Source organism: Acinonyx jubatus, chromosome A1, assembly GCF_027475565.1.
Source record: "Acinonyx jubatus isolate Ajub_Pintada_27869175 chromosome A1, VMU_Ajub_asm_v1.0, whole genome shotgun sequence".
Classification (NCBI taxonomy): domain Eukaryota; kingdom Metazoa; phylum Chordata; class Mammalia; order Carnivora; family Felidae; genus Acinonyx; species Acinonyx jubatus.
Window position 1 is genome coordinate 26451949 of NC_069380.1, and position 26008 is coordinate 26477956.

General features: G+C 35.1%; 1 protein-coding gene across 5 annotated transcripts in view; it reads left to right on the forward strand.

Moving 5' to 3' along the window:
- CCDC122 (coiled-coil domain containing 122) overlaps positions 1–26008 on the forward strand; it is a 72064-nt gene that overhangs the window by 9425 nt on the left and 36631 nt on the right. For 2 of the 5 annotated variants that reach the window (XR_008295637.1, XR_008295634.1), the window contains exons 2-5: positions 335–450; positions 9697–10095; positions 10860–10976; positions 21281–21518. Coding sequence is in view for 3 of the 5 variants with exons in the window: in XM_053215959.1 (XP_053071934.1) it covers positions 335–450; positions 9697–10095; positions 10860–10976; positions 21281–21430 (782 nt within the window). In the remaining 2 variants the exon portion in view is untranslated. Of the gene's footprint in view, positions 1–334; positions 451–9696; positions 10096–10859; positions 10977–21280; positions 21861–26008 lie in introns of those variants that run through there. The other 3 variants (XM_053215959.1, XM_053215955.1, XM_053215963.1) reach the window with 2 other exon arrangements.

Below are 26008 nucleotides of genomic sequence, written 5' to 3' on the forward strand. Positions count from 1 at the left end.
TGAAAATTCATCAACTATAATCGCTATATAGTTGTTACGGTAGCACTGTATGTATATGTATAAATGGTCTGGATAAAATAGATAGGACAATCAAAATATTTCTACCGTTCCATACAGGAACAGGTATAACATTACAGTAGGTGATTCTGAATTGTGTATTATTATGGCATTTGATTTTGGTTTTGTTTATGGTCAGAAAGGGAATATTATCAACCCTAAATCTACTTTATTGATGAGAAACATCACATTTTTCATAACTTTGAATAAAGAAACACTAATTTTCTTTGAGTGTTTACACTTAAATTTGTATTACGTACTTTATTCTTTTGTCTAGCTCTGGCTAACCGAGGCACATCTTCATTAACTGCTGCTGTAGAGCAAGTTGCAAAGCAACAACAATCACAAACATCAGAGATAGAAAAAAATAAAAAAGTTCTATTCCATTTGCAGGTAACCTATTTCATATAGTTTTTAAATGAGCCTTTACTGTCTTTAAAACTATATTAAATTATTAATAGAGAAGTTATTGAGGATACTTAATTTGGGGAGGCAATTTCTAAACTTCTATTTTTCATGTTTACTCCTTCTTAATCTTTTATCCCTAAATGAAGTGTATACAAGTATTCCAGTGTCATGGAACATTTTGCACACCCAATATACAAGGATTCAGCAATGTCATTGCAACTGTAGTATGTACATATAAAACCCATCTATCACATAGAATTATTTTAAATTCACTGCTATTTGATAGTTTTTTCTAAAATGTTAAATTGAAGAAAAGTTAAGTTTTTAAGCTAGTGGGTTTTAAAAATTTTTTTGTTTTTGTTTATTTTTGAGAGAGAGAGAGAGAGAGAGAGAGAGTGAGCAAGCAACCAGGGGAGAGGCAGAGAAAGAGGGAGACACAGAATCTGAAGCAGGCTCCAGGCTCTGAGCTGTCAGCACAGAGCCCGACGTGGGGCTCGAACTCACGGACCATGAGATCATGACCTGAGCCAAAGTCAGATGCTTAACCGACTGAGCCAACCAGGAGCCCCTAAGCTAGTATTTTTAAAGCCATGGCTTGTGAGTTATAGTTGTCAGTGAACATTTCAAGTTGATAAGAAACATTTTTGTGTTCCTTATATTTCATAATATATTCATGATTCCACTGCAAGGAATCTGGAAGCCATACTTGTTTTTTGTTTTGTTGTTGTTGTTTGGCATGCAGCACATTTAGATGAACTATATTCTGTTAATATAGCTAAAGAAGCAAAAATGGAAACCGTATCTTTACTATCTGCTTTGTAAAGTTTATTATTAAATATATATGGAAATGAAAAGAATAGGCTCTAGAGCCCAGCTGCCTAGTTTGAAAGACAAAGTTTGCTACCTTTAGCTCCATGGTTTAATTTCTTTGTGCTTCCATTTTCCTATTTGTAAAATGGAGATAATCATATGACCTACTTAGAAGTTTCATGAGGATTAAATGAATTAATATTTGTAAATATGTGTAAAGTATCCTGCTGGGGCCCTGGTGGACAGTATAGAGCTGGATTTTGATATTGGCTTTAGGTATTAGTTCATCATTCATATGATGATGATAATCATACTCTCATGGTAATACGGATCTCCTACAAATATCTGCATTGCATTAGTCACTTTTAGAAAAGAATATATTTTTTGTAATAGAATATAATACAAAAATAATAATGTCTTAGCAGTTTATAAAGAAATTATCCGTAAAACTTCTCAATCTTCAATAAGTTGCACAAATGTTATTTCACTTATATTCAGGGCTTACTTTCTATTAAGTATTTTGCCAAGCATTGTCCTCACTCTTAAGTTGCTCATCATCTATTTATGAGGAAGACAAATAAATACATAATTATATGCAGGGTAGTAATGTCAACAGTAGAGGCAGATTTAACACTGAAAAAGGAGTGATCACAAAGTGATTTTTCAGTTGAATTTAAAAGAAGACAGCTGAAGGGACGTCTGGGTGGCTATGTCACTTGAGCATCTGACTCTTTGATTTTTGGATCAGGTCATGATCCCAGGGTTGTGGTATCGAGCCCCTTGTCAGTGCTGAGCATGAAACCTGTTTGGGATTCTCTCCCTCTTTCCTTCTGCCCCTCTCCCCTGTTTGCTCACTCGCTCTCTCTCTCTCTCTCTCTCTCTCTCTCAAATAAAATTAAAACAATTTTTAAGTCTTTAAAAAAAGAAGATAGTTGGGATTCACTTGGATAATTGGGTATCTGGGACAGGTTTAAGGGTTAGGTGCTAAGGAGGATGGTATTCCAGACATCCAGGCAAGATCCTAAGAAAATCCACAGGTGCATGAAGTAGCATTGATACACTGATACATTCATAGACCTACAGTTGACCCTTGAATAACAGAGTGTTAGGGGCGCCCACCCCTAACATATATAACTTTTGACTCCTCAAAAACTTAACTATTAATAGCCTATTGTTGACGAGAAGACTTAACCAATAACATAAACAATCTATTAACACATATTTTGTAGGTTATACGTATTAATTACTGTGTTCTTACAATAAAGTAAGCTAGAGAAAAAATGTCATTAAGAAAATCACAAGAAAGAGAAAATACGTTTCCAGTACTGTACTGTGTGTGTGTGTGTGTGTGTGTGTGTGTGTATAAATCTTCCTATAGTGGACAGTACTGTGTGTGTATCTTCCTATAAGTGGACCCATGCAGTGCAAATCTGTGTGGTTCAAGGGTCAACTGTACATGTAGTTTGGTGGCAGTATAGCATAGGGTGTGTTTTGAGACATGGTGGGAGATATATACTGTGATCAGAAACCTGGATGTATTCTAAAGGTGATGGGAAGGTTTTGATGGGTTTGCAAATGATTACCTTTATATTTTAGAAAGAGAATTATAGATGCATAAAAAACACTTTTCATAATCCAACATCCATTCATGATAAAAACTCTCAGCAAATTAGGAGTAGAACTTCCTTAATCTAAAAAGGGCATATATATCCATTTATGAATCTTACAGCCAACTTCATACCTAATGGCAAAAGACTGTTTCTCCCTTAAGATCAGGAACAAGGCAAGGATGTATGCTTTTACCACTTCTTTTCTTTCTGTCATACTGCTGGTTCAAAAAAGTGCAATCATGAAAGGAAAATAAATAAAAGGCATCCATATCGGAAAGGAGGAAGTAAACCACTTTTATTCACAAGTAGCATGATTATCTTTAGAAAATCCTAAGGAATCTTTAAAAAAAACAGATTAGGACTAATAAGTGAGTTTACGAAGGTTGCAGGGTACAAGATTAGTATATAAATATCAATTGTATTTCAGTATATGAAAGAAACAACCAGAAATTAAAATTTAAATAGCAATATCATTTACAGTAGCATTATCATTTACTTATAGGTAAATGTGACAAAAGGTTTGTGTTATGGGCTGAATGTTTGTGTCCCCCTCACCCAAATTCATATGTTGTAGCCCTAACCCCCAATGTGATTGTATCTGGAGATGGGGGGTTTAGGAGGTAATTAGGCCTAGATGAAGTCATCCTCCTGACATGAGTAGTGCCATTGTAAGAAGAAACACCAGAGAGCTTGCTCTCTCTCTTTTTCTGCTGTGAGGATACAGTGAGAGGGTGGCTGTCTGCAAGCCAAGAAGAGAGCTCTCACCAGAACCCAACCATGCTGACACACTTTCAGCCTTTAGAACCATGAGAAATAAATGTCTGTTATTTAAGCTACTGAGTCTATGGTATTTTGCTATGGCAGCCCAAGCAGACAAAGACAATTTGTCTTAAGACTGGTATGCTGAAAACACTGATGAGAGAAAATAAAGACCTAAATAAATAGAGAGATATGCCATTTTCAAGAGTCAGAAGAGTCAGTATTGTTAACATGTAAGTTCTTTCAATTTTATCTATAGTTTAAAAGCAATTCTAATCAAAATCCCAGCAGGCTTTTTTTTTTTTTTTTTTGAGAAATTGCTGATTCTAAAACTCATATGAAAATGGAAAGGACGTAGAATAGCCAAAACAATTTTGAAAAAGAAAAACAATGTAGAAGTTCATATGTTACCTGACTTAAAGATTTATTATAGAGCAATCAGGACAGTATGATAAGGAATAATGATAGACCTACAGATCCATTGAACAGAACAGAGTATTCAGTAATAGCCCCACACATATCGATTGATTTCAAAGGTGCTATTATGGATTGAATGTTTGTGTTTCCTCTAGTGTGATGAAATTTTGAGGTATGGCCTTTGGAAAGTAAGATTTGGGTGACTTTATGAGGGTGGTGCCACTATAATAGAGTTACTGTCCTTATAAGAAGAGGAGGAAAAGGGGCGCCTGGGTGGCTCAGTCGGTTAAGCATCTGACCACAAGTCATGATCTCCCAGTTCATGAGTTTGAACCCGTGTCAGGCTCTATACTGACAGCTCAGAGTCTGGAGCCTGCTTCGGATTCTGTGTGTGTTTCTCCCTCTCTCTGTTCCTCCCCTACCAGCACTTTCTCTCTCTCTCAAAAATAAATAAGCCTTAAAAAAAAAAGGTTTAAAAAAAAAGAAGAGGAAGAGAAACCAGAACTCTGTTTTCCACATGAGGACACAGGAAGAAGGCAACCATCGGCAAACCAGAAACAAGGTCATCACCAGGAACTGAATCTGCTGGCACCTTGATTTCTCAGAATTGTAGAAATAAATGCTTGTTATTTAAGCCACCTAATCTATGGTATTTTTTTATAACAGCCAAGCTGGCTAAGGCAGGTGCAAAGACCATCCTTTAGAGAAAGAATAATCTTTCAACAATGGTAGAGGACAGCCACATGCAAAAAAAGTGAACCTCAATTTTCACCTCATACCACATGGAAAAATTAACTCAAAATGGATTAGCAGCCTAAGTGTAAGAATTAAAGCTATAAAATGTCTAGGAAAAAACATAGGAGAAAAGTTTAGTGATACTGAGTTTGGTTAAAGATGTCTTAAATAGGACACAAAAATTTAAAAATTGGACTTCATCGGAAATATTTTTAAATTTCTACTCAAGAGACACTTTTAAAAATGAATATATGGTATATTTGTTGGGGCCCTATGGACATTTGGATTGTCATAGACTGGGAAAATTATTTGAAAACACATATGACAATGTGTTTATAGTTACAGTATGTAAACAAATCCTACAACTCAGGAAGGCAAACAACCCAATTAAAACCTGGACAAAATATTTGAATAGTCATTTTATTAAAGAAGATATTACAAAAGACAAGCAAATGAAAAGATAATATCAATATTCATCATTAAGGAAATGCAAATTATAATCATCATGAGATACTACTCTATACCACTGGAATGACTAAATTTAAAAAGACTGACCATACCAGGTATTGTAAAGAAGATGCAAGATATGGAAGAATTGGAACTCTCAGATCCTGTTATTCGGAATGTAAATACAACCACTTAGGAAACAGTTCACAGTTTCTTAAAAGGTTAAAATATATTTACTGTATAACTCAGCCATTCAGCTTCTAGATATTTGTTTACCCAAGAGAAATGAAAGTGTATACTCACTGGAAAACTGCATACAACGAAAATACCCATCAGAACAAAGTGTGGTATACCCATACAACGGAATGCTACTCATCAATAAAAAGGAAGAACTAATGATACGTATAACAATACAGTGGTATCTAAAAGTAATTATGCTGAAAGAAGTAAGACTTAAAAAGTATATATTGTGATAATGTATTTATAAAAAATTCTTGAAAATGCAAACTTATCTTTAGTAAGAGACAGAAAATAAATGGTTGTCTGAGAATGGAGAGATGGGGAGGAAGGATGGATTGCAAAGCAGCAGGAGGAAGCTCGTTGGTAATGGATGTTTATTATCTTAATTGTGGTGGTCTCAAGAGCATAAAAATAAATCAAAACTCATCAAATTGTAAAGTTTAAATATGTGCAGTTTATGTAAATTCTACCTCAATAAGTCTATAAACAAAAAAAGAGAAGAGGGAGAGGGGAAGAAGAAGGGACAGAAGAAGAAAGAGGAGACGTAAAAGGAGGAGGAGGCATTGGGCATGAAGAAGAAGGGGAGGAGAGGGAGGAGAACAAAAAATATAGTTCTAGTGAAAGAAATGGATTGAAGGAGGAATTGACTAAAGCCAGGGAGAAACATTAATAACCTATTAGTCCAGGAGAGAGAAGAAATGATTACCAAATCAGTGGAAATATCTTTCCCCATATTGATTAATAGTGTTAATAGCCTCATCTAATTGGCAGTGCATGTGTCCCTGTGCATCATTCATTCAATCATTTAATATTTATTGAGCACCTTCTTTGTACTAGGTACAATTTTAAGACCTGAGAACATAATAGTAAAGAAAATAGACAAGGTTACTGCACCCAGGGGGCTTACTTTCTAGTCAGGGGAGGCAGGCAATAAAGAAATAAAACAAAAAAGGTAATTCCATTAATTGATGTGTTTCAAAGGAAATACAATAATGTATAGAGAGTAATGCAAGTAGAAGGATGGATGGTCAATCTATATTTTAATTCAGAGAAGACTATTTGAAGAGTAATAATAAAACTGAATTGTGGAAGACAAAGACCCCAATAGGTAATAACTAAAGGTAGACACATCTAAGGTTGAGATCACAATTACTCTCCAATAGAAAGTCATTAGGCACATTTAATAAACAGAAAGGAAGGTGGAGGAGGCGAGAGTAGAATGTGAGAGGGATGGCACAGTAAATAGTGGCTAGAGGATATATAGCTTTGTAAGCTACATTAAGGAATTTGAATTTTATTATTAATGCAATAGGAAACCACTGGAAGGTTCTGAGCTGGGAAGTAACATGATATGATTTATGTTTTTGAAAGATTCTTCTGCCTGATATATGGAGCTCAGATGTGTGGCGGGGGGGGGGGGGGGATGGAAATAGGGAGACCAGGCAGGAGTCCGGCCACAATAAAGAAATTGGTCAGAAGTGAATGTGGGATTTTATTTTGGAGGCCCAACCATCAAGTTTTGCTGAATTAGGCTGTGGGGAGTTAGGTAAAGGGAAGAATCAAGAATGAATTGTAGGTCTTGAGTATCTAGGTATAAGGTGGTGCAATTTATTGAAATCGGGAAGACTAGGGGAGGAACATATTGGGTGTGTCAATTATTTTCTGAACATGTATAGTTGAGATGTCTATTGGGTATCCAAATAAAAAAATCAAGTGGGTATTTGAAATATCAGAACTGGAGATAAAAATAGAGGTTCCTCAACATATTGTATTTTTCTCTTTCTTGTCTCTGCCAGGAAAACGATAACTTGGTCTGACTTTTTAATGCATTGCCCCTTCCCAAAATTAAAAATTTATTTAAAGAGAATGGCCATACTAGACAAAAAAAAAAAAAAAAAAAAAGGATGGATGATGGTCTGCAGAGTTGTTTTGGAGGGAGGATCTATAAAATTTGATTAACAGATATAGATAATAAGGAGAAGGAAATAATTAGGGATGGCTCCCAAAGTAGTACCATTCGTTAATTAGTTTGGGAATCCAGGGGTATGGTAATTCACATATTTGGTCCCAATTCTTCATCCTTGTCTGTATTCATACCCTTCCCCATGTATCATTACCATGGGTGGGCATACTGTTACCCTTTGACTGTGAGTTGCATCATATGACTAGCTGGGATGTTAACAGATGTTATGAATAGAAGCTTGAAAAAGCTCTTCCGTAATTCCATAAAAAGGATGCTTCCATTCTTTTGCACCTGCTATCATCATGGGAAGGATATGCCTGGTCTGGCCCACTAGAGGGTAAGATATATATGAAGCAAAGCCAAGACATCATGGCCAGCCCAGTCAGCCAAGCCAAACCATCTTACAGCCAGTCAATTCTCAGACATTTGAACAAATCTAACCAATGTCAGCATCTAGCCCATTCCAGCTGTGAGCAATAAATATGTATTGTTGTATGTCACTGAGGTTTTGTGATCCTGACAATAGATAAGTAATGCAAGGAAGAACACGATCGGAAGGGGAGAAAGATTAGTCTGATTTGGAGACGTGGTGAATTTGAAATGGCCAGTGATACCTGGGTATAGGACTTAACAGCCAGTTATGTTCTGTGAATCATTGGCATATATGTAGCTCTAGATGTAAGTATGGGTAAGATTACCCAAGGAATATACATAGAATGAGAGGAGGAGATGACAATGGTTGCACCCTGAGGAAGACCTATATTTGAAGGAATGACTGAGATTGAGAAGGAATGTTCAGGTATCTGAGGAGAACCAGAGAAGAATGGTGGTGTGAAAACTATGTTTTAAAAAGGAGGTGCTGCTGTTGGTGGGAATGCAAACTGGTGCAACCTCTCTGGAAAACTGTAGAGGTTCCTCAAAAAGTTAAAAATAGAACTACCCTATGAGCCAGCAATAACACTACTAGGAATTTACCCAAGGGATACAGGAGTGCTGATGCATAGGGGTACATGTATCCCAATGTTTATAGCAGCATTTTCAACAATAGCCAAATTATGGAAAGAGCTTAAATGTCCATCAAGTGACGAATGGATAAAGAAGATGTGGTTTATATGCACAATGGAATACTACTTGGCAATAAGAAAGAATGAAATCTTGCCATTTGCAGCAACATAGATGGAACTGGAGGGTATTAGGCTAAGTGAAATAAGTCAGAGAAAGACAGATACCATGTGTTTTCACTCATATGTGGATCTTGAGAAACTTAACAGAAGATCATGGGGGAAGGGAAGGGGAAAAACAATTACAGAGAGGGAAGGAGGCAAACCATAAGAGACTCTTGGATAATGAGAACAAACTGAGGGTTGATGCGGGGTGGAGGAGAGGGGAAAGTGGGTGATGAGCATTGAGGAGGGCACTTGTTAGGATGAGTACTGGGTGTTGTACGGAAACCAATATGACAATAAATTATATTAAAAATAATAATTAAAAAAATAAAAAGGAGGTGCTGGTGGTGCACCTGGGTGGCTCAGTCAGTTGAGCATCCGACTCCAACTCAGGTCATGATCTAGGAGTTCCTGAGTTCAAGCCCTACATCAGGCTCGCTGCTGTCAGCTTAGAGCCTGCTTTGGATCTTCTGTCCTCTCTCTCTGCTCCTCCCCCACTTATGCTCTCTTAAAAATAAATAAAACATTAAAAAAAAAAAGGAGGTGCTGGTGAGAAGTGCCAACTGCCCCAGAGAGGTAAGGCAGACATCTTTATACTTATTTATAAATGAATAAAGTGAGGTTTAGGTTTAGATAGGGCAATTAAGTTTGCTATATATGATCATACCAACTAGTAAATGGCAGTAAGGGCCCTAGAATATAGATCTTTTGATTTTTAACCTAGGGCTTTATAATTTTCATCATATTATCTTTCTTCAGTGCATACTTCTGATTCCATAAATATATTATTTAAATGATTGTAAAGTACATTTTAATATGAAATGTTAACACAAACGATAAATTTTAATATTTTGAATTAGATGACCATTAAAAAGTAAGAAATATGTAATTCTGGACTCACTTCAAGATTATAAGATAATTTGTTACTTATTGAATGGTTCTTTTTGTATAACAGTTTTTCAATATCTGATAAATATGTATTTTTATGTTGTGATTTTACAACATGAATTATGGATCAAAACAATAGTATCCTCTTTTGAGTATCATAAATTAATAATAATAATAATATTGAAATATTTTACAGGATGAACTCCATGAGCTTGAAAAACAAATAGCATCTGTCTCTGCAGAAACTAAAGAAACAGAAAGGCAAATTTATCAGCAAGATGCTGCCATCGAGAATACCAAACTACAGTGTGGGAACCTGGAAACTCAAATCAAATCCTTACATACAGAAAATGTAAAGCTTAAATTTGACATAGAAGGAGCTCAAGAAGACTTTGAGGAACACATGATAAGATATAATGAATATTATGCAAAAATAAAAGAGCATAAAGATAGTTTGTGGGAAGTTGGAAGCAAAAGGTCATTCATGACTACACTCCATGAAAAACAAGATCTTGTTAGAAAACTAAAAACAATGAAAGAGGAACTTATGCAAAATCTCAAAAATCCAGAAGGAAACCACATAAAACAAGTACAGGTTTGAAATATCACTTACCAAAGGTTTTTCTATTACTCCTTTTTTCAAGCACACTTATTAAGTGATAAATTTATCATTAACTTAATAAAACACCCATAGCTGCTTTAACTAGATTTAGAAACTATTTTCACAACTTCTAAAAACTTAAATACATGAGTTATATAACAACTATGCCAAATGAACAAATGCATAAAGGAATTGTTCTCAAATCCCCTGTGGATTAATAAAAAAATTCAAACAGAATTGCAGTGAACAATTAATCCATTTTTTTTGCAGAAACTGGTGACTCACAAAAACGTTGAAGCCCTAGCTTAAGCTAATGGATACAACCAATTCAAATCAATTTAGTACGCGTAATGCTGTTATACAAACAGCATCAATTAATAATTGCACCTTAAGCATTTTCTATTTTTTAGAGTATTGTTTGAAGATGGGGAGATATAAATTTAAAATATCTATCATTTCTTGCTAGAGAATTTAAAAGTATCCTTTATACTGTTGCTGGGCAATTGCCACTATGACTACCACTTATTTTTTATGTCTTATCTACATTTAGTTTTAATTTTATGTCTTTAAATCAAAGGTTTATTTGTTTGAATAACAGTTCTTTATTCTTTGTACCTATAGAAGTAATGTTCTAATCCTGTTTACCAAAATTAAATATGATGTCTAGTTTTTTTAAATTATAGAAACATTGAAAATGTTGGACTTATATTGATCCTTCATTGTTTGACTTGTATATTTTAAATTTTATAAATATGCAGGAAGACATTATAAAGCTGAAGGCTAAAATTATAGCTGTAAAAGAATCTATCATTGAAAAAACTTTCTTTCTTGAGGAAGAAGAAAAGACACATGAAAAATTAAGAAAGGAAATAGAGGTAAGTCTTAATTATCTGGATTTCAATGTTTTATGGTATCATTTCTTAACATATACTATATTTATAATTTCCATAGTTTATTTTCAATTCCTAAAACAGCTAGAGAACAAAAAAGAACTATAAAAAACAATAAAGTTCAAATCATTACCAGAAATAACTCTCTCATTCAGATACTTAAATATGTGAAATGTATTCAAAAAGGAAAACACTCATTCCTATTAAAATATGGCCTGGGAGGGTGCCTGTGTGGCTCAGTTGGTGAAGCATCCCACTCTTGACTTTGGCTCAGGTCATGATCTCACATCTGGGTTTCACTGAAGGCGCAGAGCCTGGGTTCTCTCTCCCTCTCTCTGCCCCTCCTCCACTTGTGTGTGTGCATGCGCATGCTCTAAATAAATAAATAAATAAATAAATAAATAAATAAATAAATACTTAAAAAAAATTTTAAATGTGGCTGGGAATTATTCCAGGTCTCATTCCATCAACAACTTGGTACTCAATTAATAGCTAGAAAGTAGAGGCTATCGAGTTACTAGATAGACATCAGAAACTCCTTAAAATAGAGTAAAAGGCAATGGAAGTCATTAGTATCCTAATCCTTTCTGACTTCACGCTTTCAATTATTAAGAATCAAATAAAAAAACTGATATGCAAAATTGAAAATGAAATTAAATTGGGGGTACCACTAGTAGACTTCTATGACCATTATGATTTAAATAAATGGAGAACAAAAATAGAAAAGAATATGTTGTTGAGGAAATAAAAAATTATTTATTATTTGAAATTATTATGTGAAATTATTATTTGAAATAATATGTGAAATATTATGTGAAATAAATGATTTTCACCCTTAAGACATTAATTTGAAAACTAAAAAGATATGTTTGCTTGTGGCTAATTTAACACAATAAAAAAGCATCTGAGGAATTTGAAGATAAAAATCCTCACCTTTACAAAACATTTTTCTAAGAAATACCATTACTTTATCATATATTTAGTAGTAACCTAAATAAATGATTACTTTTTTACCTTCTGGATCAAGATTTATTATAAAACTGGAAACAGTAAGACACTATCAGCAGCATCAAAATAGAAGTACAATGATTAATGAAATAGAAAAAAGACTCCGGATATAATCCATCATAAATGGTACAAACAAAATAAGTTAGCCATATGGGAAAATAAAGCAAATTTGGAAATAAAATTATATTTCTGTCTTATAACACATACAACTACATCCAGGAAGATTCAAGACAATATATGAGACAAACTTAACCATTTGTGTCAGAGAACTATTTCTTTTAAAAGACACACACACACACACACACACACACACACACACATACAACTGCATGATTAAATATTGCTTTTGACAATATCATAAATTTCTGGATTATTAAAATGTACCATTACAATAAAGAAGATAAGACTCATAGAGAGCAGGTATTTGTAATTTATACAAGTGACTAAGAGATAAAAGATGTCAAACAAGCCAGTAGAACACTGGGTAAAATATGAGAAGTCTTATTTTTTGAAACATGAATATCCAAAAACACTGGTAAAATTGACAAACCTAATTAATAATAATGGATTGATAATTAAAACCACAATGGGGTCCCATATTTAGTCCCTTAGATTATCAATATTACAGTTGGGAAGATATGGAGCACCTGAATTTTATTATTTTTAAATACAATTTATTCTCAAATTGGCTTACATACAACACCCAGTGCTCATCCCAACAAGTGCCTTCCTTAATGCCCATCACCCATTTTCCCCTCTCCCCCACCCTCCCATCCACCCTCACTTTGTTCTCTGTATTTAAGAGTCTCTTATGGTTTGTCTCCCTTCTTCTCTGCTTGTAACTAATTTTCATGGATGTCTCTTAAGTTTCTCAAGATCCACAGATGAGTGAAAACATGATCTGTCCTTCTCTGACTTATTTCACTCAGCATAATACCTTCTAGTTCCATCCACATTGCTGCAAATGGTGAGAATTCATTCTTTCTCATTGCCAAGTAGTATTCTATTGTGTGTGTGTGTGTGTGTGTACATTTTAATATAATTTATCGTCAAATTGATTTCCATACAACACCCAGTGCTCATCCCAGCATGTACGCTCCTCCATGCCCATCACCTACTTTCCCCTCTCCCCCACCCCCCATCAACCCTCAGTTTGTTCTCAGTCTTTAAGAGTCTCTTATAGTTTGCCTCACTCCCTCTCTGTAACTTTTTCTCTTTCCCCTTCCCTTCCCCCATGATCTTCTGTTAATTTCTCAGGATCCACATATGAATGAAAACATATGATATCTGTCTTTCTCTGACTTATTTCACTTAGCATAATACCCTCCAGTTCCATCTATGTTGCTGCAAATGGCAAGATTTCATTCTTTCTCATTGCCAAGTAGTATTCCATTGTATATATAAACCATCTTCTTTATCCATTTGTCACTTGATGGACATTTAGGCTCTTTCCATAATTTTGTTATTGTTGAAAATGCTGCTATAAACATTGGGGTACATATGCCCCTATGCATCAGCACTCCTGTGTCCCTTGGATAAATTCCTAATAGTGCTATTGCTGGGTGGTAGGGTAGGTCTATTTTTAACTTTTTGAGGAAACTCCACACTGTTTTCCAGAGTGGCTGCACCAGTTTGCATTTCCACCAACAGTGCAAGAGGGTTCCCATTTCTCCACATCCTTGCCAACATCTGTTGTTTCCTGATTTGTTAATTTTAGCCACTCTGGCAGGTGTGAGGTGGTATCTCAGTGTGGCTTTGATTTGTATTTCCCTGATAATGCGTGACATTAAGCATCTTTTCATGTGCTTGTTGGCCATCTGGGTGTCTTCTTTGGAAAAGTGTCTATTCATGTCTTCTGCCCATTTCTTCACTGGATTATTTGCTTTTTGGGTGTGGAGTTTGATAAGTTCTTTACAGATTTTGCATACTAGCCCTTTATCTGGTATGTCATCTGCAAACATCTTTTCCCATTCCGTTGGTTGCCTTTTCATCTTGTTGATTGTTTCCTTTGCTGTGCAGAAGCTTTTTATCTTGATGAGGTCCCAATAGTTCATTTTTGCTTTTATTTCCCTTGCCTTCAGAGATGTGTCGATTAAGAAGTTGCTGTGGCTGAGGTCAAAGAGATTGTTGCCTGTTTTCTCCTCGAGGGTTTTGATGGTTTCCTGCCTCACATTTAGGTCTTTCATCCAGTTTGAGTCTATTTTTGTGTATGGTGTAAGAAAGTTGTCCAGTTTCATTCTTCTGCATGTTGCTGTCCAGTTCTCTCAGCACTATTTGCTAAAGAGACTTTTTTCCATTGGATCCTCTTCCCTGCTTTGTCAAAGATTAGTCAGCCATACATGTGTGGGTCCAATTCTGGGTTCTATATTCTATTCCATTGGTCTATGTGTCTGTTTTTGTGCCAATACCATATACTGTCTTGATGATTACAGCTTTGTAGTAGAGGCTGAAGTCCGGGATTGTGATGCCTCCCGCTTTGGTTTTCTTTTTCAACATTACTTTGGCTATTTGGGGTCTTTTGTGGTTCCATACAAATTTTAGGATGTTTATTCTAGCTCTGTGCACTCTGACTGGGATTGCATTGAATGGGTAGATTGCTTTGGGTAGTACTGACATCTTAACAATGTTTATTCTTCCAATCCAAGAGCATGGAATGTTTTCCCATTTCTTTGTGTCTTCTTCAGTCCTTCATAAGCTTTCTATAGTTTTCAGCATACAGACCTTTTACATCTTTGGTTAGGTTTATTCCTATGTATTTTATGGTTCTTGGTGAAATTGTAAGTGAGATCAGTTTCTTTATTTCTTTCTGTTGCTTCGTTATTGGTGTATACAAATGCAACTGATTTCTGTACGTTGATTTTGTATCCTGCGACTTTGCTGAATTCATGTATCACTTCTAGGAGTCTTTTGGTGGAGTCTTTTGGGTTTTCCATGTAGAGTATCATGTCGTTTGCGAAAAGTGAAGGTTTGACTTCTTCTTTACCAGTTTTCATGCTTTTTATTTCATTTTGTTGTCTGATTGCTGATGCTAGGACTTCCAACACTATGTTAAACAACAGTGGTTAGAGTGGACATCCCTGTCGTGTTCCTGATCTCAGGGGAAAAGCTTTCAGTCTTTCCCATTGAGGATAATACTAGCTGTGGGCTTTTCATATATGACTTTTATGATGTTTAAGTATGTTCCTTCTATCCCAACTTTCTTGAGGGTTTTTATTACGAAAGGATGTTGTATTTTATCAAATGCTTTTTCTGCATCTATTGATAGGATCATGTTTCTTATCTTTTCTTCTGTTAATGTGATGGATCACACTGATTGATTTGTGAATGTTGAACCAGCCCTGCAGCCCAGGAATGAATCGCACTTGATCATGGTGAATAATTCTTTTTATATGCTGTTGAATTCGATTTGCTAGTATCTTGTTGAGAATTTTTGCATCCATGTTCATCAGGGATATTGGCTCGTAGTTCTCCTTTTTTGTGGGGTCTCTGTGTGGTTTAGGAATCAAAGTAATGCTGGCTTCATAGAATGAGTCTGGAAGTTTTCCTTCCATTTCTCCTTTTTGGGACAGCTTGAGAATGGTAGGTATTAACTCCGCTTTAAATGTCTGGTAGAATTCCCCAGGCAAGCCATCGGGTCCAGGACTCTTATTTGTTGGGAGATTTTTGATAACTGATTCAATTTCTTCACTAGTTATGGGTTTGTTAAAATTTTCTATTTCTCCTGGTTTGAGTTTTGGTAGTGTGTGGGTGTTAGGAATTTGTCCATTTCTTCCAGGTTGTCCAGTTGTTGGCATGTAATTTTTCCTACTATTCTCTTATAATTGCTTGTATTTCTGAGGGATTGGTTGTGAGAAATCCATCTTAATTCATGATTTTATCTATTTGGATCCTCTTCCTCTCTCTTTTTGAGAAGCCTGGCTAGAGGTTTGTCAATTTTGTTTATTTTTGCAACATGTCAACTCTTCGTTTCATTGATCTGTTCTACTGTTGTTGTTTTTTTTAATTCTATATTGTTTAGTTATGCTTTGATCTTTATTATTTCTCTTCTTATGCTGGTTTGGGGTTTCTTTGTTATTCTGCTTCTGGTTCCTTTAGGTGTGCTGTTAGATTTTGTATTTGGGATTTTTCGTGTTTCTTGAGATAGGCCTGGATTACAATGTATTTTTCTCCTAGGACTGCCTTGCTGCATCTCAAAGAGTTTGGGTTATTGTGTTTTCATTTTCATTTGTTTCTATATATTTCTTGATTTCTTCTTTAATTGACTGGTTGACCCATTCATTCCTTAATACAATGTTCTTTTACCTCCATGCATTTGGAGGTTTTCCAAAGTTTTTCCTGTGGTTGTTTTCAAGTTTCATAGCATTATGATCTGAAAGTGTGCATGGTATGATCTCAATTCTTCTGTATTTATTGTGGGCTGTTTTGTGACCCAGTATGTGATCTATCTTGGAGAATGTTCCATGTGAACTTGAGAAAAATGTATATTCTGCTGCTTTAGGATGAAAAGTTCTAAATATATCTGTCAAGTCCATCTGGTCCAGTTATGATTCAGGGCCCTTGTTTCTTTATCTGTTTTCTGTCTAGATGATCTGTCCATTGTTGTAAGTGGAGTATTAAAGTCCCTTGCAATTACTACATTCTTACCAATAAGATTGCTTATGTTTGTGATTGTTTTATATATTTGGGTGCTCCCAAATTCAGTGAATCGACACTCATAATTGTTAGCTTTTCCTGATGGATAGACCCTGTAATTATTATGTAATGCCTTTCTTCATCTCTTGTTACAGTCTTTAGTTTAAAGTCTAGTTTGTCTGATGTAAGTATGGCTACTCCAGCTTTCTTTTAACTTCCAGTAGCATGATAGATGGTTCTCCATCCCCTCACTTTCAATCTGAAGGTGTCCTCAGGTCTAAAATGGGTCTCTTGTAGACAGCAAAAAAATGGGTCTTGTTTTTTTATACATTCTGATACCCTATGTCTTTTTATTGGAGCATTTGGTCCATTACATTCAGTGTTATTACTGAAAGATATGGGTTTAGAGTCATTGTGTTATCTGTAAGTTTTATGCTTGTAGTGATGTGTCTGGTCCTTTGTGGTCCTTGCAATCTTTCACTCACAGCGTCTCCCTTAGGATCTCTTGTAGGGCTGATTTAGTGGTGATGAATTCCTTTAGTTTTTGTTTGTTTGGGAAAACCGTTATCTCTCTTTCTATTCTGAATGACAGGCTTGCTGGATACAGGATTCTTGGCTGAATCTTTTTCCTGTTCATTACATTGAAAATTTCCTGCCACTCTTTCTGGCCTGCCAACTTTCAGTAGATAGGTCTGCTACTAACCTTAAGTGTCTACCCTGGTATGTTAAGGCCCATTTATCCCTAGCTGCTTCCAGGATTCTCTCTTTATCTTTGTATTTTGCCAGTTTCACTATGATATGTTGTGCAGAAGATCAATTCAAGTTACATCTGAAGGGAGTTCTCTGTGGAGTACCTACATTTTAATATACTGTTGGTATGAGTGTAAATTGGTAAAAAGTATTTTGGAAAGGATTTTGAAATTACCTAGTAATTTTAAACTCTAATATTCTTTCTTGAGGTAAGAGTTGTAAGAGTAGGTACACAAATGAAAGGGTTTAGTTTGACTAATTTTGACTAAGATATATATTTACACCTGTTATTACCATCACCTAGATCAGGATAGAACACTTACCCATCATGCTTATGGAGTTCTTCTGTGCTCCTTCCCCCAGGCTACCACTATTCTGGTTTTTAAAAACAACTTCATTGAGATAGAACTCGCATACCATATAATTAATCCATTGAGAGTGCATAATTCAATGGTTTTTAGTATATTTATCAATAATTTCTGACCATTGCCACATTTAATTTTAGAAATTTTCATCACCTCAAAAAGGAAACATCATACCCTGTAGCTGTAACCTCTTCTTTTGTCTATTTTGTTTACCTATATTTTTGCTCTACCATATTCTTCTTTCCTACCTGATGCTCTAAAATTCCTTCTTTTATCATTTCCTGTCTCTTTAGAAAAATAAATTCATTCTTTTAGAATAGGTCTGCTGGTGACAAAGTGTTTTAGTTTTTTTTCATCTGAGAGTGTCTTGGTTTCCCCTTCACTCCTGACGGATATCTTTGATGCATATAGAATTCTGGGTTGAATATGTTTTCACTCATATGTGGGTCCTGAGAAACTTAACAGAAGATCGGGGGGAGCGGAAGAGGGGAAAAAGTTACAGAGAGGGAAGGAGGCAAACCATAAGAGACTCTTAAGAACTGAGAACAAACTGAATGTTGATGGGGGGGTGGGGGAGAGGGGAAAGTGGGTGATGGGCATTAAGGAGGGCATCTGTTGGGATGAGCACTGGGTGTTGTATGGAAACCAATTTGACAATAAATTATATTAAATATAAAAAAATAAAATAAAATAAAATAATTCTGGGTTGAAAGTTCTTTCCTCATTTGAAAAATGCTGTGCCACTTCTTTCTGACTTCCATGATTTCTGATGAAAAATCCTGTCATCCAAATTGTTTTTCTCCCTATAGATGAGGTGTTCTTTTTTTAAACTGAAATTTGATTAGCATACAGACTTCATAACATCATAACATAACATAACAACATCATTTTGGGTATGAATATATCAGTTTTATACATTACTCAGTGCTCATCACAATAAATGCATTCTTAATCCCCTTTACCTACTTTACCCATCCCCCATCCAGTCTCCCCTCAGCAACCACCAATTTGTTCTCTGTATATGAACAATATGGAATTTAGCAATATATTTTATATAACATTCTTCTCAAAATAGGGTAGCAGCCATTTGATTTTCAAAAACTGTCTCAAATAGTACATGACTCCTTCACTTTTCTATGTGTGTGCTACATTCCTTACAAAACCCCTTCTAATGATATATGTCCTCCTGAACTTGCATTCTAGTTGGAGACATAGACATAAACAATATATGTAAGTAAAATATATGGCATGTTAGCTAAGGATAGGATTAAGGACAAAAAAATGGAGCAGAGAAGGGAATATGTAATATGGTGTAAGGAGAGAGAAGATGAAATATTATATCTTCTAGCCATCAAAAGCTGCACTGAGAAGGTCTCTTTCAGCAAAATCCTAAAAGAAGTGAAGGAGCTAGGCTTGCAGATCTGAGTGAGAGCTTTCCAGGAAAAAGTAAATGCAAGGGCAAAGGTCTTAAGATGAGACCATTCCTGGGCTCAGAGATTAGAAGAGCAGTGTGGCTAGAATGGAGGGAAGGAAGAAAACAGTAGTGGATGAGGTCAGATTTGGCTTATACAGGGCCTTGTTTTCTTTTTGCCACTGTGTTTTGTGACCACCACCTCTCCTTCATTATTGCTTGTTTCTTCCTAGCCAGAAACAGTAACTAAATGAGAGTAGTGGCCCATCCACTTCCTAGAGGCAAAAAGTTACTATCTGTACAGAACCATTTACATCCTTGGCTGCCTACAGATAATCAAATTTGAACATTAAGACACATCTCAAAGTCTGAATGTTATCAGTAGAGGCTGAACAAATGGCTGACTTTCAAGAAGGCTCACAATGTGAACTTTGCCTTTACAAAGTCACTTCTTGTCTCTCTCCCTCTCTCTCTCTCTTTTCCCTTTGTTCATTTGTTGTATGCATGGGGGGGGTTGTTTATTTGTTAATTTCAAGTTTTTATTTAAATTCTAGTTAGTTACCAGAGGGAAACAGGTGGGGGGGGATGGGTGAAATAGGTGATGGGGATTAAGGAGTGCACCTGTCATGATGAGCACTCCATGATGTATGGAATTGTTCAGTAACTATATTGTACACCTGAAACTAATATAACATTGTATGTTAACTAGCTGGAATTAAAATAATACAAAATAAGACAAATGAAATATTGGCATGTGAAAAAGAAAAAAATAAAGTCACTTCTTGGCCAAACTGCCTTTTAGCCTTGTGAGCTTAGAAACTTAATCTTGTTAGTATCCCAGAGTTGCTTAGACATAGAGAGATGCTAGTAAGTTCACAAGAAACTGATGTATCAGTTCACAAGAAACTGATAACTCAAATATCAGCTTATTAATTTACAATAATAAAATTCTCAAGGAAACCAGATAACTTGTGTCAGCCATTGGTGCTTCTCCCTGTAAGGGAACTACATTGGAAGGCAGGGGTTGGTTAGTGAGCATGGAAATCAAGTCAGTCATCTGAGTTTGAATGTTCTTGGACTCTGGCTCTGGGTGCTCAAGGAGCCAATCCCCATAACACAATTATACTTGTCAGATAATCAGTTCCTACCAGCACATGACTCCTTAACTTTCCTATGTGTGTGCTACATTCTTCACAAAACCTCTTCTAATGATATATTCTTTCTTTAGGTGTATTAATACCTTTTGTGACATCTAGCTATGACTGGTGATCTGGAGTCCCACTAAGGGTACCTTGCACATCTCTAGTCTGATCCATTGTGTATTAGTTTCATAGCTTACTACTGAAGAATAATTTTAGAAACATGCTACTATGCAACTGACCAAATTTACTGATTAAACAAAAATTTGTTTTAGTTATTTTATTGCTATGAATATATTCTATGAACAGCAGTATGTGCACATTCAGCAACTATTCTCTTCTTATGAATATATTCTATTGTATATACCAGTGGATATAATATATAAATATATTATGTATAGTGGATATGTATGTTTTTATATAGAAATATAGATATAAATATATATCCTCTTAAGTATATTCAATGTATAAAAAATCTTTTTTTGAATATAGTTTCACATCTAATATGATGTTTCATTTTATATTAATTTATTTCTAATCCTTTTCAAGTCATTTTTTATTTTGTAAACATATTAGCAGGGTTAGTTCACCAGTTTCAATGAATTATCTGAACTTAAAGAATTAACAAAAATGAAAACTTAGAACAACATAAAGTTTATAGAACTTTATGTGAAGTGTCAGTTGACAAGTTTTCACTTTGTCTTTATGGTAGCAATTTGATGTCTCTGTCCCCATTCCCCTGATGCTGTTGCAGAGCTGTATTTTGATATAATTTATTTTTTTGTAATCATGTATGTCTTATTTTATGCATTAAAAGCATTATTCTGAGGAGTCCATAGTCTTCACCATATTGTCAAAAGGACCCATGGTATAATAACGGTAAAGAAGGTCTGAGCTAAGGCAGGAACTTGGAAACAAAACGAGTGACCTTTGGTGGGGGAAAAGCAGAGGGGAGATTCAGGATGTGTACTCTTGTTTTAATAGGTACAACATAAGAGATATAATGCAATTCTTAAGCGTTTGCATTGTCAAGTGAACAAGCTTCAGTCAAATAGAAGACAATGGCAATCGAACATTCAACAACTGGAAAAAACTGCAGCTGAACTGAGAAAACGCATTGGAATGAAATACTAACGTGGCTAAAGGGCAATGTAGAACATAGACTATGCCAACAAAACAGAAAATTCTTTGGATTCTTAACAACCAGCATCTACTACCAGAGGTCTGTCTTAATAACAGATGTATTTTCTCTCTCTCTCTTTTTTTTTTTTTGAATCAGTTACCTGTTTACCTTCCAAGCCTACAATTGACAACAGTAGAGAGACAATAGGAATGCTTATGTCAGAATAGTGCAAGATTCTATATAAACATTTTAAGTGTATAAGATAAACTGTACTCATGATTCTTATTTTATAAATGTGTTGTTTGCACTATCATATGAGGTAAAAATTTAGAAGGAAACACTTGAAGTTATAATGATTTATTTTAAATGATTTATTTTAAATGATTTATTTTAAATGATTGTTTCAAACATTTTATTAAAACTTGCTTTTTTACCACTGCCTTCACAGTAGTCCATAAATATTGACATTTATAATAATGTTATTATATGTTCAGTGCTTCAGGTACTTTACTCAGTTTTTTATTCTGAAGGTGGCAATCATTTTTTTCTTTGTTATTAGATAACATAATTTTAGAGTGTTGCAATGCATAAAATTTTTTGTTTACTTTTCTGTCTGTAAATTTGTTAGTAATATTCTGTGATGAAATTGATGTTATAGCATCGTGCAAGGCAAATATGAGCTCTTAAAAAAAGAATATTAACCAGTATACACTACCATGTATTTTTTCTCACTGGAAGTCATATACTATGCCCATGGCAACATTTCAAAATTTAACTTGATACTAAGATAAAAATGCTCCTTCTTATGGCTCCATTGAATCAAATTTTTAGAAACAAAAAAAATATTGAGGATAATGGTTTTTAAATATTTACTTTTAGGACTTAATGCTTTCAAAGCAACAACATCAAAAAGGTATCTCAAGTCCATTTTCTCCTCACCTTTCTTTGTGCCTACGACTAAGTAAGAGGATAGCTGATATAAAACCTGACATAAATAATCTTGTTATGTCTAACATTAATAATCCTATTATGAATTAGCATGGCTCAATATGGCTAACATGTCAAATATCTTTGCTGTTAACACAATCAGCCTTGGTGCATGACTCAGAAATGCAGTTAGACTAAAAATGGTTAAACCTGCAGATTGTAGAGAGTATCCACTATGCTCGGCGGAAGACAAGGCTGACACAAAGGCTGATGATATAAACATATTTCAGTGTATTTTGCATATTTAAAAGGTTATTTTTATAATTATACTTTATAATTTTATTTACAGTTTATAATAGAAAAATTCTAGCTTTCTAAACTTTTTAAGCTTATAATAGGTTTCAAAATATTTGTACGTGATAGCTAAACACCTTGAGTTATGTTTGTGAAAATTATTTTTAAATTAAGATAGAAAAATAGGTTTAATCTGCTTAAGATAATGTGTTCTATTTGAGAAAGTTGTTTTTAATGTAGTTTTCTGAAATACCCATGATAACAATACATGTACCTATTTTAAATTTTGTGACAGATGAAAGAATTATTTGAAAGAGAAATTCTTTTCTTTCCTTTCTCCTTCTAATCTTGAAAATCATTTCAGATGATGGAGGCTTTCAGATTAACCAAGAAGAACTAAAACTTGAGGTATCCTCAAGCCTGATCATATAGTTAGTGGATATGATATCTCAACATAATCATAAACTCTGCAGTTAGAAAATGAAGTAATTTTTTAAATTTCTCTATAGCTGAATCTAGATTAGAATATGAGCTCTTCTGCTTAATGGCCTTTGTCACATACACTTTTGCCTGACAACTCAGTCTATTTTGAGTAATCATTCAGTCAGATTCTCCTTCTTCTCATTTTCTTCTTGGAGGTAGTCTAAATTCCTGGAGCAGGGGATGGGCAGTACACTTACATTGTTTGTCATCAGGGGAAGGGTCCTTGTCCAAGCAGCATTCTCACTGGCCTCTGCAGAGCTGTAACCCATCTTCTTGGTCTTGAGGAGTTTGCCTATGCCACAACTGCAGTTGTTGTCTCTAATTAATGTGGTCAGCCTCCTCACCCAATCACAAGATCTCTTCTGCTCATGTTTACTTCTCTTTTTCTGTATGTAGGACAAATTTTACCTCTTTGGGGCCTGTTATTCTACTCACGAATTCTTCCTGACTCTTTGATTCCTGGTATAAAATGAGTCTTTCAAGTCTCTCAGTGCTTTGGAGCTCAGCAAATTTTTCTCTCAAAATGCCCCGTGTTCTGCAAAGGAAAGCTATGATTTTAACACTATTGTGCCTACTGTGGACTCTTTCAAAAGCCTAATGTGAAGCTCAAAGCTGATAAATGACTTCTAAATTCTGAGTAGTTGTGTCCTGACTCTAGCCTGCTAAGTTCTATTATCTAAATGATCAGGAAAAGGTACGTAGTGCAAGGAAGCAGTGGGAGGAAAAAAAACCTACAGTTATATATCAAAATATTACTTACTATATGTGCAGTGTATAGGCAAATTACAGTTGACCAATGTGAATAAATTGATATCTACTTTTAAGTCATATATTAACATTGGTGATTTCCATTGTCAAAGCAGCTATCATAGGCACTGTCATGGACAGTATAAATGATCTATGTGTTATCTGTTAGGCCATGTTATTCTAGTCAATTGATTAATCATGTTATTTTCTAAAAGACTAAAGATATGAAATAGCAACAATAGTAACATAATTGAGCAACTATGCAATGCCCTATTTGGCAATTTGCATACATTAATTCATTTACTCTTCAGAATAATGAGAATAATGGCTTAAAGTATATATTATTGTCCTTGATTTACAGATGGGGAAACTGAGGCTTAGGGACTTGCTTAAGATCTTATCACACAGCTCATCAGGGGCAGAGTTGAAATTCATTGTCCTATTTTTTTTAGCTACATAAAATATCCTGCAAGAAATGATCCCAAAGAAAGCCTCAATTTTACAATTTTATTATTAAATAAATATTTTGTTTGTATATTTAATCAATTTTTAAAATAAATTACAAGGCATAAGACAAATTTAACTTAAAGGAGAAATCTTATGGTTAAAAAAAGGGGGGAATTCCACATATAGGTCACCACACCGTCCTAACAAGTGAAAAGTTAATAGGCTGAAAAATCAATAACTCTTCTTGGATCCCTAAGAGGTGAGGACACAAGGGAAACCACTGTCTCTGAAGTTGGAGACACAGGTAGGCAAATACAACAAGGCACTGCTGGCCAGAGCAGAGACTCACAAACTGCCATAGGAAACAGTGTCAGGACAGGAAAACCTAACTGTAATTGATAAATTTCTGAAGTCCTGGCATACTCTAAGAGTTAAAAACCCCAGGGGAACCCAGGCAGAGGTAGGTCCCCACAATACTGTGAGATTTATCTCCAGATAAGAATTACAACTGACTTCTCCTCAGGAACCATACAGGCAAGAAGAGAGTGGTGTGAAATATTTAAAGTGTTGACAGAATAAAATCCACCAACCTAGAATTCTGTACCCTATGAAATTATCCTTCAGAAGTGAAGGAGAAATAAAGATTCTCAGACAAATTGAGGGAATTTAATGCAGTAGACCTACCTCACAGGAAATGTTAAAGAAGTTCTTTAGAGAAATAAAAAATAATATAAGTAAGAAACTTGAATCTGTATAAAGTAAGGAAGAGTATCAAAGAAGGAATAAGTGAAGGTAAAAGGAAACACTGTATTTTTCTCATTCTTTTTTTCTTTTAATTTTAGTTAGGTAACATACAGTGCAATATTGGTTTCAGGAGTAGAATTCAGTGATTTGTCATTTGCATACATCATCCAGTGCTCATCACAAAAAAGTGCCCTCCTTAATACCCATCACCCAAGTAGCCCATTCCCCACCCACCTAATTCCACAAACCCTCAGTTTGTTCTCTATCATTGAGAGTCTCTTGTGGTTTGTTTCCCTCTCTCCTTTCTCCCTGCTTCCCATATGTTCACCTATTTTGTTTCTTAAATTCCACATATGAGTGAAATCATATGGTATTTGTCTTTCTCTGTTTGACTTATCTTGCTTAGCATAATACCTTCTAGCTCCATCCATGCCATTGCAAATGGCAAGATTTCATTCTTTTTGATGGTTGAGTAATATTCCATTGTATATGTATACCACATCTTCTTTATCCATTTATCAGTCAGTGGATACTTGTGCTCTCTCCACAGTTTGGCTATTGTTGATAATGCTGCTATAAACATTGGGGTGCATATACACCTTTACATCTGTACTTTTGTATCCTTTGGATAAATACCTAATAGTGCAATTGCTGGATTGAAGGGTAGTTCTATTTTTAGTTTTTTAAGGAGCCTCCATAGTTTTCCAGAGTGGCTGCACCAGTTTGCTTTCCCCTGAACAAGTGAAAAAGTGGTCCCCTTCTCAGGGTCCTCACCAACCCCTGCGGTTTTCTGAGTTGTTAATTTTAGCCATTCTGACTGGTGTGAGGTGGTATCTCATTATGGGTTTGGTTTGTATTTCCTTGACAATGAGTGATGTTGAGCATCTTTTCATGTTTCTGTTAACCATCTTGATGTCTGCTTTGGAAAAGTGTCTATTCATGTCTTT